Consider the following 17,557-nt stretch of genomic DNA (forward strand, 5'->3'; position numbering starts at 1 on the left):
TTCAGAATCTGTAGAGAAATAAGTCTTTAAGAGATACTAGCCCCATTGGGCCCCCCCCCTCCCCCCTAAAAAAACCCAGCTGTTTGTTCATACACATTCCTAAAAATACATTTGTTTCACTCCTCACACAGCTCCTTCGTGGTTGAAAGGCAGCCCTGCATGCCAACACATCCCCAGAGGCCAATGGTTCTCAAAACTTTAATACAGTTCACTGTTAAATTAAGGTAAGGGAAAAAATCTGATATAAAGTCCTTCATTTTTGTACAGTATTTTATCCTAGGAGAATCTAGAAAGCAAAGCAGACCAACTTGTGTTAAGGATCCTTTCAACTGCAGGGAGATTTTCTGGAATGGGGATATGAAGTCCACAGAATCTGTCATGCAGAACAAGTGGCAGCAAAGAGTAAAACATGAGGAAGAAAGGCACATTGTGGCTAAAGGTGGCACCTTCAGGGTTCTGTATGCATTGAATTCTTGTTCTAATGACTTTACAAACTGAATAAATAATGATCCATATCATACAAGCCAAAATCAGAATACTCAGAGAATACACAGAGGAAAGAGAAACTGCTGCATTTTGGGGGTCTCTGGTGAATCAGAGACAAGTTATTTCTCTCCCAGTAGCTCCTTGCCTGACTTTGTGAAAGAACAAAAATTGGAGAGGAACTCTCATTTCATTTCCACCTTGCAGCACAAAGTGCATGGAGGGTTGGGGGTGAGAAAAGGTACATGAAGGAAAGCCCACACACAATCTGTGGTGCAGTTAGAGATCATACAAATCCATCTCCTAATTATTACTACTTTGGTGTCTCTCCAGACATTCCCTGAAACACATGCTAACTTTTCCACACACTTAGAGGGAGGGTAGGGCACCCACCACCAGTACAGCCCAGCTCCTCTTTCTCAGTATTCAAACCCTGTAAATTGTGTTATAATCCTAGGTGCCTAATCTGTTTTCAGATTATAATAATTTCTGATACTTGAATCTGGAGCAACTAGTCTGGTGTTTTCTGGTGAGACATTTATTCTGTTAATATTCACTCTCTCATTTTCTGTTTTGAAGGTTGCTAATTAAATTGCCAGAGCTGAACTACCAGATCAGAGTGAAAGCAACTATTGACAAGTAAGAAACTTAAAAGTGAAGATATTCTCTTTCTCCCTACAGAGACAACACAGTTTTTTTCAGTGGCTACCCTATCTGATTATAAAACTGCTTTTAAAAGGAAAAGAAAAAAAAAATTAAAACCCCCCACCAGTTAAAAGATCAGAGTAACACTTCCTTTTTATGTGGATGATGTCTTTTTTTAAAACAAAGCTGTTAAGTCTAATTGATGTTTTCAAATTGGAGGCAAGAAATCCATTTAAGATTTGTCTCAAGACTTAGAAAAAATTCATCATTGTGTGATACAGCAGCATCACACAAAAACTTGAAATCAAACTGTGTTGCATTTATGGGATAGTTAGGTTTGAAATACCTCCGCTCTCACCATGCTCCATCCCCAGCCCTCAGTACAGCTACCTCCCTCTTTCTGCTTGTTGTGCTTCTGCAAGCCCCTAAAAAACACCTTGACTGCATGGACCTACTGCATGTTGGCCTACAAGAAAGAAGGAAAACACCTAGTGAGGAGGGAGCAAGAGAGAAGCCAGGGCTGTTTCTCTAAAAAGCCGCGTACTGTCTGATAATAAAGAGCAAGATAAAATACACTGCCTACATATGGCCAGATGCAAAACTCTAAATGGACAGTATGAATTTCAGTTCTTCAGTTTAAAAACTGTAGTTGTGTTGTCAATGCAAACCAACTTCGACCAGGCAAAATCTACCATCTGAGATATGCTTCTCAGTACAAGTCATGGCTTACATATTTACTGATTCACAATCTGTTTCCTCTCCCCCACCCCTCTTCTCTTCTAGGAATGTTTCAACTGTAAGGTAAGACAATAAAAGTACCACATTTATTAAATTTTTCCAATACAATGGTATTTGAGTACATAAGTGAAATGTCCTCCCCAGTAACCGGAGGTTCGTTCTGTGTGGAACGCACGTGAAAGCCATGAACATGGATGAGTCTGCAAATGGAAGCCTGTCAGTAGAATTTCGACATTTGGTAGGTTTGACTGCTTTTTTATTGTTGTGTACTTCTGGTAGAGAAATATAAGATTCTTTGGAAGCTGTGGAGGGAGAACTGTATTACTGTCAATGCCACACTCATTTTCTTTCTGCTTATACAGGAAGTTTACTCCTAGAACCTCTTTATGCCATTCCATACCTTATCCATTCCATAAAATAAGACTATATATTTTCACAGAAATGACAAAGCAAACCCCAATTACCACCAGAAAAGGAAAGACTAATCATGCTGAATTAAAAAGCTTCTCAGAAACTGAGTTTGGTTAAAAAAAAACCCAAAACACCAAACCAACAACAAAAAAAAACCCAAACAGAAAAACCCAACACACAGAACAAACAGACAAAAACCCTAAACCACACCACAATTTTCTAGGGGAAATAGAATTGAATGCTTGAAATCTATCGGAAATTAATGCCTGTGATAACAGCCTTGTGAGAGACTAGAGTACTGCTTCTGTGACTTCTCTGAGAGCCCTGTGAGTCCTGCTTTCTGACTAACACTCCCTTGCCTGTGGTATTTTTGGGGCTTAACCACAGATGCAGTGCCTTGGTGTAGTTTTGCAAAAGGAGATTGAGATCAATGGTCTTTAACGCTTTTTTGTGTTATACACTTGGCAAGCACCCTAATTAATGCTTTGTTACATTCATTTAGTTTCTTAAAAATTCTTTTAAAATATCAAAAGACCCTCACTGAATAGAATTTTGAGGTGTAGTGTCAAGAGACTTATGAAGACTTCATTTGTATATTGCAAATAAAATCTTATTATAACTAAAAACATCCTGGTTACAAATTATGTTCTTTATATGTACTTCTGTCTGTAGTCTCTCTGACACATAAATATTGCTTTGCTTTATACAGCAACCCAAAGAAATGAAAACAAGCGCTGGAAGCAAAGGAAATGAGGTTTGTGCATTTATTTTACATGTTGTTTTTGCCTACTCTCACAAGTATTTCATATTTGATTTTATTTAAATCAAAGAGCTGTTAGATTCTGAAATACGTACTAGGTACAGGATCCAATTATTATGTTAGTATAAGTATAATGAGAACTGGTGGGAATGACTCAAATTGTAATTGCATGCCTTAAGTTTGTATATTGAAAAAGTTACAATAGAAGGTGGAGAGTAATAATCCAAATTTGTGCATTCCTCTCAAAGGTTACCTTTTTGGTCATTTATATTTTGGAAAAAAAACCCAAACCAAATAATAATGAAATAATTATTTCCTATAGGAAAGGTCCTTTAAATATATGTTTTACTGGCCAGGTTCACAGCTGAAGTCAGGATGTCATTATTTTTGCATCAAATGGATTTGCTGCCTCATCCAGGACCAAAAATGTGCTTCATTTACTGACACTCATCCCAGCCTGGTCGTAGGTTCCCCTCTCGTGGTGACTCTGTGTATGGCACGAAAGCGCTAAAACCAACAACTGAGGGTAAAGTTGAATTAGCAAGCTAAAAAAACCCAAAAAAACATATATATATATATATATATACGTATATATATATATAAAATCACTCATATCACAGCCCACATAGCTGTAGTTTTATAAGCACAACAGTTATTTGAAGTAGTCTTTAAGTACAAAGTAAAAGGTGTGATCAACATGAAGAATTTTACCAAAACCTAGAGCAGGAGATACTTGTGCCTGTTTCACACACATTTCTGAACAGAACAACTCACAACCCGATTAGCAAGACTGAAACTCCAGGCTCACCTCCCAGTTACTTTGCTATTTACAAAATCACTGACATCACAACAAGCAAATGCAAAAATGTAGGTTAAGAAATGCTGGCACTCTACTTCTGGCAGCATTTTCCTCCCCTTCCACACATTGTGCCTTTAAAACTATCTAAAGCTATCATAGGTCTGTGGAGAATTAGGACAACTGGACTGTGACCTGGCTCACTGCTGATTTCCTCAAACAGAGCCTCTCCTTGGTCAAGTCAGTCTGTGAAAGTGGTTATTAGCAGAACAAGAGTTGGGATTTTCTTTGTTAACAGCAACTATAATACTTTCAAAACTAGGTTTGTTATAAGACATTCAGTTTGCTAAAAGTGTAGTTAAACATAATTGGCCTCATTAAAAAAAGTGGAAGTTCTCTATTTTAGATTTGTCCTTTCATGCAGATGTACCTTTTTGCCTAGACGATTTTTCCATGAGAAAAATTTGTTTCTGCAAAATCATAATGAGGGGAAGAAGGGTGGTTTCACCAACCCTTTTCAACTTTGTATCAGTAATACAGGTTGAGCTGGATTGATTTAACCTGTATTAAAACATCTGAGCTCATTTGATGGATGAGTGTTTCATGTAAAAGCCTTCAGGTCTAAGCTGGATTTTCCCTTTGCAAGGCAGATTTATTATTCAGATGCCTAAGGATCTCCTGTGGTCTCAATTCCTCATTTATTCAGTGTCTTTTATTGCAGTGGCTTGTACATATCCTGGAGGAGGTGCTCCATGGGAAAGATAAGGCCACGAGGTCCTCTGCCAAGAAATAGTTTTATTTTACATTGACTGAAAGCAGAATATTTCAATACAGGAAAGCATTTTGATTTGCAACTTTTAATTTCTTTTTTTAAAAGACAAGTCCGACAAAACAAACGCATGATGGGGAGGGAAAGACCAACAACAAAGAAAACAGGAAAAGGAGAAATATATTTTTATGCTTTGAGTTCTGGGGATGGAAATGTATTTCGAAAGACCTGTTTCCTAAGGGGCAGAGATTTGGATTTTTACAGAGCTATGCTGGTTTGTAATCAACAAACGCTTGTACTACAAACTTCAATCAATGATGACAAACAGATTTTATTTTTTTTTCCATCCAAGAAAAGCTTGGGGTTTTAATACCAGATTTACTTTGGATTAATGATGTAGGTCTCTACTCCTTCAACTAGTACCGTCTCAGTACACACAGCAAACCTGGATGAAGGCCTAGTTGTCTTTAAAGCTGTGGCTATTGACTTTGTTTCTAGTTTGTTTCTCCTTGAAGTTGAACATGTCTGTTCAAAGTCAAATTGTCAATCAGTAAGGAAACTTTAGGAAAAGGAAAGTTGGAGACAGCCTTTATCAGACACACAAAATTATCTGTTAACTTCTTGTGTGCAAATCTGTGTTTAAAAGTACCATTTTAGAAAAAGTTAAAAGTTTGGAAGTACTCTTTTAACAATATTCAGGGTTTTTTAGATTCATCAGAAAAAATACCAAGCTTCTGGACTAATGTAATGTTATAGTTGAACAAACAAATTGTTTCCTTCACTTCCTTTTTTTCCTGTTCTGCTTATGTATTTGATATGAGTTTTCTTTCCAAGTGTGACCTCAGCAGCTGGATCACTAAAACACCAACTGTGCACTCACAGCTTTAAAACCTCCTTACTCCCTCAGGGCCCTCACATGGTGACCGAGGAACTGCACTCCATCAGCTTTGAAACACAGGTCTGCCTGTACGGATTGACCATAAATTTGGAAGTGAGTATTCGAGACAGATTTTCTGGGGCAAGAGTAAAAGGCATTTTCCGGCAGTTCATAGAAGAACAACTGTGTTGGGCCAGACCACAGGTCTGCCTATCCTCGGTGAGGCCCTCAGCAGTAACCACAAGATTTTCAGAACTTCTGGAAAATAAGTCTATGCTTTGGGAAGAAAGAGAGGCTAAAACACCAAAGCACAGCACAGCACTAATACTTTCCTCAGCAGCATTTACACACTGCATTCATTCTCTCTACCAGACCAGCTCTTTGCCTGTGGTGATGATTTCCAATGTCAGCCAACTGCCCAACGCCTGGGCCTCTATTATTTGGTACAATCTGTCAACCAACGATCCTCAGGTAGGTCCTCAGTATATAAATACCAACTTCCTGCATCTTCACATTTGTGTTATTTGGTTACTAAATACATTAAGTATAAAAAAGATGTGTTTCGCTCTTGAACTGGCCTTACTTTTTTTCACAATACGCTGTTATCAACATCACACTTTAATCTTGTCCTCCTTATCTTTCTTTCCAGATATAAAACCACATGCACACTTAGCTTTCCTTTTTGTAGCCTAAAGTAGTTCTTAAACTAAGGAAAGGTGACAGCCCTTCTCCACAACTTCTCTAACTTCTGTAGTTTGAATTTATCTTTCTTGGGTGTGGCTGACTAAAACTAGAGCTGTTAGAAGATAATTCTACCAGTACAACTCCAAACCATGAAAGCAGGCATATAGGTGAGTCTCTAATGTACTTAAGTGCTGCTTTCCACCACGGATTTTATAGGAACTTGTGCTTTCTGTGGAGAAGATTATAAATGTTAAGTAGCAGCTTCTAGTGGCTCTAACCCTGAGCAAAGGCAGAATCATTCTTTCTAAGGCTCCAGCTGTCTCAGCACATATTTTAGATTCAGTCACTGTTACTGTATTTGCAGATTGTGGAACAGTGCTGTCAATGGCTCTCAGGCTTTCAGCTGGGCATTAATGCAGTCACATGGATACTCGGAGGAGGGAAAGGGTCAGACACTCCACCATGGTGGCAGGCCAGCAGACCAGCAGGCTGGACTGCATTATCACTCTGTGATACTCCAAAGAGTTTTTGCACAGTCTTCAGTATGTCCATGGTGTGTACAATCCAAAAAAAACAAATGAAAAAACTAAGATAAGCCAAATGATTCAACAGCACATCACCATATTAGTATGTAATGGTTTAAGGTTTCCATGCGCTAAACATTAAAATATAGTGATAATATCTAGATTTTTCAGGCAGGATTTAAGCATATTTTCATTGTCTTTACACAGGACACTACTAGAAGCATAGCAAGGTATTTTAGCAACCGAGATGCACACAGAGACTTAGGCTCTCTCTAGGAGTGTCGCCCTACAACTCTTCTCAGGCACCCCACTGGACCTTGCTGGGTGCCTGCAGGTGGGAGGGCCCACAGATGTTTGCCCCAATGCTTCCCCACACACAGAGCTGACTTTCAACACTTCCAGATTCTGCTCAAGTACTTGCAGCCTCCTGTTACAGCCTGATACATATTTCATGGCTGCTATCTAAACAAAGCATTCATTCTGTTGCAGAATTTGTCTTTCTTCAACAACCCCCCTGCTGCCACTTTAAGCCAGCTCTTAGAAGTACTGAGCTGGCAATTTTCATCATACGTAGGTCGTGGACTCAATTCCGAACAGCTCAACATGCTGGCAGAGAAACTTACGGGTAAGTGTGTAGAAATACACAGACTTTATTTGCTTTGGGGTTTATATTTGATGGCTACAGGTAAGGGCTTTAAGCACCTGTTGTGGTTTAGCACCAGCTGGCAACTAAGCCTCACACAGCCACTCACTCACTCACTCCCCCAGAGTGAGATGGGGAGAGAATTGGAAGGGTAAAAGTAGGAAAACTCATGGTCAAGATAAAGACAGTTTAACAGGTAAAGCAAAAGCCACACATGCACACAAGGCAAACTAGGAATTCATTCACTACTTCCCATCTGCAGGCAAGTGTTCAGCCTGGAAATCAGGGCTGGATCCATCATGCGTAAGAGTTACTTGGGAAGACACATGCAATCATCCCAAACATCCCCTCCTTCTTCCTCCTTCCCCCTAGTTTGAGCATGTCATGATATGGTGCAGAATATTCTTTTGGTCAGTTAGGATCAGCTGTCCCAGCTATGTCCTCTCCCAACTTCTCAGCACTCACAGCCCCTTTGCTCATGGGGTGGGGTGAGAGGCAGAAAAGACCTTGACAGTGTGTAAGCCCTGCTAGGCAAGAACTAAAACATCCCTGTATTACCAACACTGTTTCCAGCACAAGTCCAAAACACACCGGCTACTGTGAAGAAAATGAACTCTACCCCAGCCAAAACCAGCCCGTCATGACCTCCACTTCCAGGGCTGATGTCAAAAATGTCACAATGACATTTTTTTTCTTTAAAGAAAAGCAGGCATTAGCTTATTCTTATCACAAAGTAATTCAACTTTCAACTTCCAGGCTGCTCAACTGAAGGAAGAGGGCATCAAAGTCACACTGAACTGTGATGTTACTTTTCTTCCTTAGCAATTATCTCTTACATCTGAAATCAAAGGAAGTATTTTTGCTTGCTTACGAGGTTTGGTTTGGGGTTTGTTTCATTTTAAGTACCTGTCCCTGTGGGTCTGTTCACTTCTGGGACCTCACCAGAGATGCTTCACTGGTGTCAGCACAGCAAAGAGGCCCTGTAACCTCAGTGAGATGAACTGTTGACTACTCTGAGACCCAAGTGTGCCCCAGAAGGGAGAGGCCTTGGGGAAAACTGAGAAGTAACATTTAGGCTAAAAACTGAAACTGAGCATGTAGAGTTGCAGACACCAAGTCACGGGCTGCTTTAGGCAAGTATTCCCAAAACTACAATTATCACCTGCTTCATAAAAATACAGAAAAGCAGATCTACAGTCCCTTAGCATGCCCCTATCCCTCCCTCCCCAAGTCTGTATGTACTGTACTTCTCCCCTCACCCACCTATACAGATATCAAGCTATATCTATTTCATAACTTCAGAATAATACATGCACCATTTGGGCTTTTTTTTTCTTTCAGGGCAACAAGTCAGTTACAATGATTATCAACTATCCTGGGCAAAGTTCTGCAAGGTACTGTTCCAAAAGTAAAACTAGACTCTTATGTCTGATAACACCCACAACCATGCCTATCTCTGTTTCCCTGATGCTACTGATAAGATTCTCATTTGCCATATGTGGGACTTACAGCTCAGCACAATCACATCCCTTGTAAAAATTTAACTAGGAAAATAACACTTCCAGAAGCGTAAAGCTTGGGATTAGGGATCTAGTTAGATATATTGCTACAGATATCAGAAATTGCCATTTTAGTGTGCCTAACATATTTCTGTAAATGATCAGTTGAAAGTCTTATCAAAGCATGTAATATATTTTCTGTAAAGCATAGGTACTATTTTTTGTATGCTCAGTTTTGACCTAAATTATTCCAAGACAGTCAATATATGCAATAACTTTGATGAGGAACAGAGAATGTATTGATAAAGAAGGGTAAGCTCGTTTAATTCTCATTAACTACATTATTTAAACAAGAACAGAAGCTTGGAAGGAAGTTCAACTTTCTCATCTTCATTTCATTCAAACGTGATTTTCTAACTAGGAAGAAACAACAGATGTGATTTTTTTTTTTTCCTTGAAAAATGAGGTGCTTCCAATGCATATCTTAAAAATCAGTTGGTTTTATGTCAGGTTGAAAGAGAAATGTTACTCAAAACCACAGCTCAAGTTGTCATTCTCACTTGAGCAAAGTAGCTTATTCTTAAGAAACTGAGAAGAAACTATGTCATGTGAACGTTGGGTAACATCACTCTCATGATTCTCTTCTTGTGTGTGTTGGTTTTGTTTGTGTTTTGTGGTTGTTTTTAACCGTTAGGAGCATTTGCCTGGGAAGTCTTTTACCTTTTGGGTTTGGCTTGAAGCAATCCTGGACTTGATTAAAAAACACATTCTTCCTCTTTGGATTGATGGGTGAGCAAGAAGGGAACTGCTGTATATTGGTCTCTCTCCGCTTTTTCTCTGTCCTTCACTAATCTCAGTTTTAGCTATGCAGAGGAGTATTTGCAATGAGTTTAATACTTCTCCCTTCTCCCATTTACAGCTTTTGGAAATTTTTGCCAAAGGGGAACAACACTGAATCCCTTAGAAATGCAGGTTTAGATCTGTTCTTCAGTTCTGTCTATGCAGTTAAGTACTGGGATAAATTTCACCAGTTTCATAGTACTTTGAGCTCAATGCCATGCTCCACATGTAAATCACACAAAGCTTAGGTCACAGTCTCTAGGCCTTATAAAGCTTTGTAACCACATTTTGGAAACCTGTATAAAGTCTGGCCAGATCAAGGCCAGGCTGAATAGAGCTCTGGGCAATCCAGTCTGGTGAAAGATGTCCCTGTCCACAGCAGGGGGTTTGGAACCAGGTGAACTTTAAGGTCCCTTCCAACCCAGGCCCTTCTATGATTCTACACATTGCCCAGATGGAAGTCTGTATTTTTTTCCAAAAGTAAACCCATGATTTCCTGTTATACCTCAGGTACATAATGGGATTTGTAAGCAAAGAAAAGGAGCGAATTCTGCTGAAAGACAAGACACCAGGAACATTTTTATTAAGGTTTAGTGAGAGCAATCTGGGTGGAATTACCTTTACTTGGGTGGATCAGCTAGAAAATGGTAAGTATAATTTAAAAGAAAAAAAACCAAAAAAAACCAACCAAACAAAAACCAACCCAAACTCGGCAATATACCTGCAATACTGGAGTCACGTTTTGTTTGGTTTGAAAGTAAAATTCACATATATCATGTCATAGTATGGTTTTGGACAAGATACAAGTGTCACAATTTCTCAAACACAAACCAAAACTCTGACATTCCACCTCTGAGTTCTTTATATTAACAAAGCTCTCTATGAGGTGTATCTGCTTACTGCAGACCTTAGATTTGTTTCCAAATATGCCAAAATTATATATTGAAAGATACTAACGTAGGTAAGAACAGGTAAAGCCTATGCAAGTGTAAACCTCAAAAGAAAGGCTAAAGTGTGTTCCAGCTGCAGATGCTGATCTACAGGTGATGGTGCCTTTGTGTTTTTGCAGGAGATGTAACATTTCACTCGGTGGAACCCTATAACAAAGGTCGCTTATCTGCCCTGCCTTTTGCCGACATACTGCGCGATTACAAAGTTATTATGGCAGACAACGTTCCTGAAAACCCTCTGAAGTACCTGTATCCAGATATCCCCAAAGATAAGGCCTTTGGCAAACACTACAGCTGTCAGCCAAATGAAGGTTGGGCTCCACTTCTCTATTTACCCTTTCTGCACAGCAGCTGCAAAGTCAAAAGGCAATTTTAGGAATGTAGAGAGAGGAGGGAGAGAACAGATTAAGATGCCTCCTTTAATAGTCATCTTCAAGAGAACTATTTTAACATGTGTCTATCATTTAGACAGCTTCATTTTGCAAATACATCCCTAGTCTTAGAGGTTGCAGTAGAGGTGATGAAAATATTTCTAAAAAGTTAAGAAATTGATTTTTTTTTTTTCCTGACTGATGCATCACAAAATTCAGTGCTGGGGTGTTCAAAGGAGAGGAAACTGAAAAGTCATCCTGCTTATCGGCTTCATAGTTGTGTTATACTGTAGCATGCTGTTTCTTTAATTTCAAGAAAACTCAGTATTTCCCAAACAGCTTGGAAGCCCTACTTTGTTTCATTTCATCCAATGGAACCTCATTAAAAAAGGTAATTTATCTGCACCACCTTTTCCCAATACACTGCACAATTACAAAGTTATTGTGGCAGACAATGTCCCTAAAAACCCCTGGCAACTGCACTGGAAAATGCAAAAAAGGATGGTTCCAAATATGTTCAGGCCCACGTTCTTTTTTGTCCAAGTTACATTTTTAGATCAAATTCATTCTCGCTTAAAGAAAGCCCTCAAACCCTTAATTTTTTAATAGATAAAACACATTCTTTTAAAATTTCAGTATCAAGGGTTACAGTTCCATTTGAACTCAAATTCCTACACAACTCAAAAATATTTGGAGGCTACAGGTTTTTTTCTCCCTCTTCATTTTAACTCAGTGGACTTTGCCTAATGCTCCAATCCTCTAAAATCTTACATAGATGCTTAATTTCATGCAAAAGACATTGCTGAAGCTGTATCTGTAGAGACAGAGCTCCAAGCATTTGCAGAACTGAAATGTGGAGGCCCAGAGTACCAGACTTAAAGAATTGTGTATTTGCTTTGAAGGCCTAACAAAATCTCTTTCATCGGTTGTGGTATTGTATTGTGATTCATATCAAGAGAGCACAGACAATTCTATGACTAAGACCTGAACTCAAGGACTAATCTCAGGAATTCTCCTCACTTTTATGGCTATTTATTTATGCAGGGATTTTTCAATTTATTATTGTCTGCAGCACTTCAAGCAAATAATCAATTTCAAATAGATAATAAAATGACTCAACAATATTTAATTTATTTACTATTTATTCTAGTCTCAAAGCCCTCAGATGGAGGAGGCAAAGGTTATGTTCCTTCTGTATTTATCCCAGTCTCCAAAATGTAAGTATCCTCACAGGTGTGTCACACTTCAACTGGTTTTTTTTTTACTTAATTTACATCCCATTTCAGAGTTTCCCCTGCTTCCCTTCCCCAAACTATTTGAAAATAGTTTGGCATAGAAACACAAGGCCAAGGACTGCTAAACACAAGAAAGGGACATAAAAAACTTTGCCTGCATGGTGCTTTTCCCATTCATGTGGCAAAACATTTGTAAAAAGTGAATGCAGATTTCATGGTACTCTGATCTACTTATCTTTCACTGTCTCCTTCTTCTCTCCAGCAGCTGGTATTAAGGCCAAGGAAAAAGAGGATAAACATGATTCTATCTCCTACATTTTTAAGTGTATACAAGGTTGTTGGCATGTGTTTGCAGGGCCACCAGCAAGCCTGAGTACAGGGTTAACAGACTTAAAAAACATTCACCATACTCCACTGATATGCATAAAGTTAGAGGGATTTAAGTTCTTTCTAAGATTATTTTTGTATATTTTTTGTTTGCTTATTTTTTCTTTTTAGCTTAAATGATTCTACAGAACCACATTCCCCATCAGATCTTCTTCCAATGTCTCCAAGCGTTTATGCTGTTCTGAGAGAACACCTGAGTCCCACAGCCATTGAAACTGCTGTAAGTTGTAAACTTTCCCATTCGTAAGTAAATATTAAGCAAACAGGATGTGTCCAGCACAGATGCTGGTTAACAAAATGCTGCTTGCACAATTGTGAAAGAATCACAGCTCTTTCTTCAATTGCTGCACTACATTCTGAAACAATGGTGCAGATATTTCCTATTCTAAATGGTGCAGGATACTGCAAGCATCTTGAAAGCACTGGAATTACCTGACATGCTGGCCAATGAACCATGAATGTCAGAACACAAAGATCCCAGAGTTCTTGCACAAAAGAAGGCTTTACACTGACAAATACATGTAATTTATACTAACTCTCTAGACAGCACAAAGGCCTGGACTTGCTCAGGGGAGCTGCCCAGGGAACACAGTAATTTCCCATTCAGCAAACTTGCACAACTTTTTAATGCTGCAAGTTTTTACATGGGGTTTCAAAGTGCAAAATTAAAAGTCAACTAAAACACTTTCAGCAAAGAAAAGTAATATTAACTTAGTATATAGAAAGATTAGGAAAATACTCTGTGAACATTGTATTAAAAAAAAAATTCCTCCTTTCCTTATTGACTAGAAAATGTGTTCAGAATCATCATGGCTCAGAGTCTTTAGAGTAATGAGCCGGGTGGGGATTTGTCCAGCAGGCTTTTCTTAGGAAACACAGCAGTGGTTTGGCTCTAGCAGCTTTAGAAGAAAATCTTTTTAAATACTAGCCCTTAACCTTCTGCATATTCAATGATTTATGATCTTAAAATGGTTATGTATTTAAAAGCCTGCCAACTCCCCTTTAAATGCCTCTCTGTAAACACTCTTCCTTACCCACAAACAGAACAAAACGAAACCAGAATCCTTCCTGACTGTCAATGATTGGAAGTACAGTTAGACTTTACATATAAATAGATGAGTTCTTTAATACATCAAGCTGAAGAACTGCTCAAGAGCAAAATATCTTTTTATTCTTCACTTTTTTCTCCAATAGCACTCGTGACAAACTAGTTCTTTAGCTGAAAATGAAATAACCAGCTTGAATTAAAATTCTGCATTAAAACCTACTCCACCCAATCCAAGACATGTCACCTTTCATTTCTATTGTGGTGTATAACATGTGGAAATGGTTCTGACCTCCTCAACTGCCTTTCTGAACTATGCACGCATTTGCTTTCCTGAAGTTTCGGCAGAGTAAATAGTTGGATTCACTTTTGTTTAACATCAGGCTCCAAACATTTTTGGTTTCTTCTTGCAGGCACAGTAAATCTCAAACCATCTCTATTCAGAGCTTCAAAATAAGCTGTGACCATGGCCATTGTTTAGGGCCTGGTGGCAAACTGCAAAAGTTAAATACAGTCATGTGGGTTTTAAAGGTATCAAGACAAGTGGTTCAGTGCTGCTAGATGGTGATACTTCTATAGGCTCTTACTAGGAAGGTTTTCAAGCTCTGCTAAAAATTTCATGAGAAAAAGAGTTCTAGAAGATTTTAAAAGAATTCCTTCCTTGCTTTTTCCATTCTATTTACCTTCCTAAACGGAAATGAGGAAAATATGGAGGCTTTTTATTTATCACCCCAAATTCACACAACAATCTACCCCGCTGAAGAGCTGGCTAAGTACAGCAAGTACACAATCTGCACTATTAAAGCAATACTTTTTCTCCATGAAATGCCAATAAAAAAGCACCATGTGAGATACAGAAAACAAGAGTGAAATCTGCAGCAGGACAAAATATCATGCAACTCACTAACTCAGTCTTAGCATACTTTCTGCAGCCTTGCTGAATTCCCTTCTATCCTCCCATCCAGCTTCCCTTGCCCGTCAAAAACAACAAGACTCCAGGAAGAACCCTGCAATACATATCCACAGGCCACAACAACAAAAGTTCATATAAAAAGAAATACTATGCTTATTCCTATTGCAACTGTTTCCCACACAGTGTTTTCTAAAGAGTATCCCTCTATTCTATATATAACTAGAAACAAGATTCTCACATTGTCAAAGTGAGGCTATAGTTACCTTGAGCCAGAGAAGGTTTCATCTGCAGTTACTTTTGAAGGAACAGCTGTGAGTACCATGAGACTAATCTTTTCCTTCTTTTCTTCTAGCTGAGTTCTCCTTACTCCACTGACTGAAGTTCACATACTGGAAAAATTAGTAATCATGTGAACACTGGATGGGTTAAAGAAGTCATAATTTTTTTTTCCTGTCACCTCTGAAAACTAGCTTTTCCTGGAAATCATTTTGTTATTCTTAGGCATCTTTCTGTTATCAATAACACACAAACAAGGAATTTTCTCCCTAGGAATTCAAATAGCCTTATGCAAGTCAGATTTGCTGTTGTCACTGAAAAAATACCAAATTCTTTCTGGCTTGGAAATTATTTGACTTCAGTGGGGTGCCAGCAGAGATATGTTTTACATGCTAATTTAACTAATTTCCATAGAATTGCTGTAAATATGAGAGCATAAGAATAAAATGTTTTGCTTCTGAAAACAGTGTATAAAGATACCTAAAGACATTAATATGTTTGGAAAAATTAGGATTTATTATGTTAAATACTTTCTGCTTAATCATAATCTTGTGGACCACTGATTTAGATACTGTTTCAAAGCAAAGATTCTCATTCCCCTGACTTTGAATGTTCCAGAGGTGTCTGGGGTTTGCTTTTCTCCAAAGATGAATTGCCTTCAGCAGAGATTTTTATCTGATGCCGCATCAGAAGTTGTGGAAGGCGGGTAGTCAAGGCTGGGGAGAGAAGGGAGTTCCACAAAGGAAGCAGACACAAAACTTGTGGTGTTAAAAAGGCTGTCTCCATTTCACCACTGGAAGAGAGAGTTAGTAAAACTTCCCCCTCTCACAAAATAGTTGCAGAAGTAAATCTATTTGGGCAGAAAGTACTGTCAGAAAATCTACACATAAAAAATCCTGACCTGACACAGTTTGGATACTAACTGGTCAACGCCACCAGGGAGGCAGTTTTAAAAAACAGTTACTGAAGAGCTGCAGCATTTGCTGACCACCTGGCAATTTGTGCTGCATGACAGGATATTATGTGCCTGTCACAGGCTCATTTAATAAGCAGGACAACTAGTTTTTGTAAAAATGGTAAATTTTTTAATACTCTCTTTTTCTTTCAGGCATGTTTACTGCTGAGTTTGGGTTGTTTGGTTTTGTTGTTATGGTTTTATGAATAATAAAGAGACAACTACAAGGCCACTGTATTTCACAAATGCAGGCTCAATCAAGACCTAAGTCTTGCCCGCAGAATACTTGGTTAATGCATGCTTAAAATACAAGTCCTTGAATGTTTGCACCTTACTGCTTTCTCAGGCAGGTATAAATGAGACATCTGAGATGAAAACATAACCTCCTTGAATCAGGAAGACATGGATTGGACTTCCAATTCTCCTTTCACCCATGCTACTTACCTTAGTTGAAAGCGAGTGAGCAGAAGCAGAGTAATGGGATATTTTTGTGATACAAAGAAGTAGATTTCAAAGAAACAACACATCTCTGTTCATTAGCCTGAGTGACTTAAAGCGAGTTGCACATACGTTCAGAAAGCATCGTGTATAAAATAAAAAACAAGAGCAATTCTGTATATAGCATGGTAATATCTGTAATTTATATAACCAGCATGAATAAAATCAGATTTTGGCTTCAAGTTGCATACCCAGACCTCTGTGGATTTTTTTCAAGGCACAACAAAAATAGTCTTGCTGCCTTTTTGTTGACCTTAAACTGAGCTACAAGCAGTAACAGACTTCTAAAGCAGCAAACATTCCTCTCACATCAGCTATTGCATGTCTTTCCATTCTAACCTCTTCTCACAATCTTAATACAAACAAAACAGGGGATGGCCTATATTTTTGACCATCTAAAGTTCATGAGAAGTATAGCAAGAAAAGATCAGATATGGTATGAGAAACAGTCTCCTCTCTCCTTCTTCCCTGCTCCCCATGCAAGGCAACCCTTCAACTCTCAAGTATTAACTTCAGCCCAATAAAACTGGTGTTCCTGAACAGCATTGTGGATCACGTTTTGGCAGGACAGTTTCTGCTATTGCTTCAGAACAGATTTTTGCAGAGGGTAGGCTTAACATTTCATTGAAAAGCACATGACTTGAAATCATTTCACTGTTTTAAAGGAACACTGGAATAATTTCCTGTAGGATGAATATATACAGCCCAACCCTCCTTCCATTAAAAAAAGTGAGAATTTTGTTCTTATGCCACTATGAGTACGAAAGTGGTTCTCTAGTAAAATAGTGGGGGGGGGTGGGGGGGGGAACACAAAAAAGGGGTGCCCAGATACTACCAGAGAAAACAAAATGTCTGCTTTTAAGTACTTCTACTGTGTTTGTGCTTTTGCTGTGTTTTGCAACAGCAAAGTAAAAAAATGTGATTGTTTTGTGCTGTCTTGGTGCATCACTGTAATGGTCCTAATTAAAAAACATAAAAACGGTCAGTTACCTTCTTCCATAGTTTTTTCTATAGCCATGTTTATATATCCACTACTCCCTAGTATTTCATGCCACGAAGTTCACCAAACGGACCTCTGATTTCTTTCTTTTATGGAGTAGGACCTGCCTCTTCCATCTGAGGAGGGAGGGTGCACAAAGTACCCTGGAGACCCGCAGCAAAGCCTGGACTTAATAGGCCGGTCTCTGTTGGCTTCAAACACCAAACAAAACCCAACACACCACGTTGGTACAAGAGACAGCCACAGCGTCCCTGCGAG

General features: G+C 38.7%; 1 protein-coding gene across 1 annotated transcript; it reads left to right on the forward strand.

Annotated features, from left to right (window-relative positions):
* Positions 1 to 79: 79 nt before the first annotated feature.
* LOC121673173 (signal transducer and activator of transcription 4-like) lies at positions 80 to 16,487 on the forward strand (the record flags this gene model as incomplete). The annotated part of the gene is made up of 15 exons (XM_042046260.1): positions 80 to 224; positions 1,063 to 1,122; positions 1,912 to 1,929; positions 2,011 to 2,104; positions 2,987 to 3,031; positions 5,510 to 5,593; positions 5,852 to 5,950; positions 7,177 to 7,312; positions 8,672 to 8,724; positions 9,524 to 9,618; positions 10,180 to 10,316; positions 10,739 to 10,930; positions 12,141 to 12,207; positions 12,724 to 12,832; positions 14,923 to 16,487. Coding segments are annotated over 15 exons (1,361 nt in total), but the record flags the coding sequence as incomplete, so codon positions are not given.
* Between the last annotated feature and the right edge of the window lie 1,070 nt (positions 16,488 to 17,557).

This window comes from Corvus kubaryi, unplaced genomic scaffold, assembly GCF_017639235.1.
Source record: "Corvus kubaryi isolate FWS band 111438036 unplaced genomic scaffold, C.kubaryi_AGA036_p1.0 65267, whole genome shotgun sequence".
NCBI classification, from domain to species: Eukaryota; Metazoa; Chordata; class Aves; order Passeriformes; family Corvidae; genus Corvus; species Corvus kubaryi.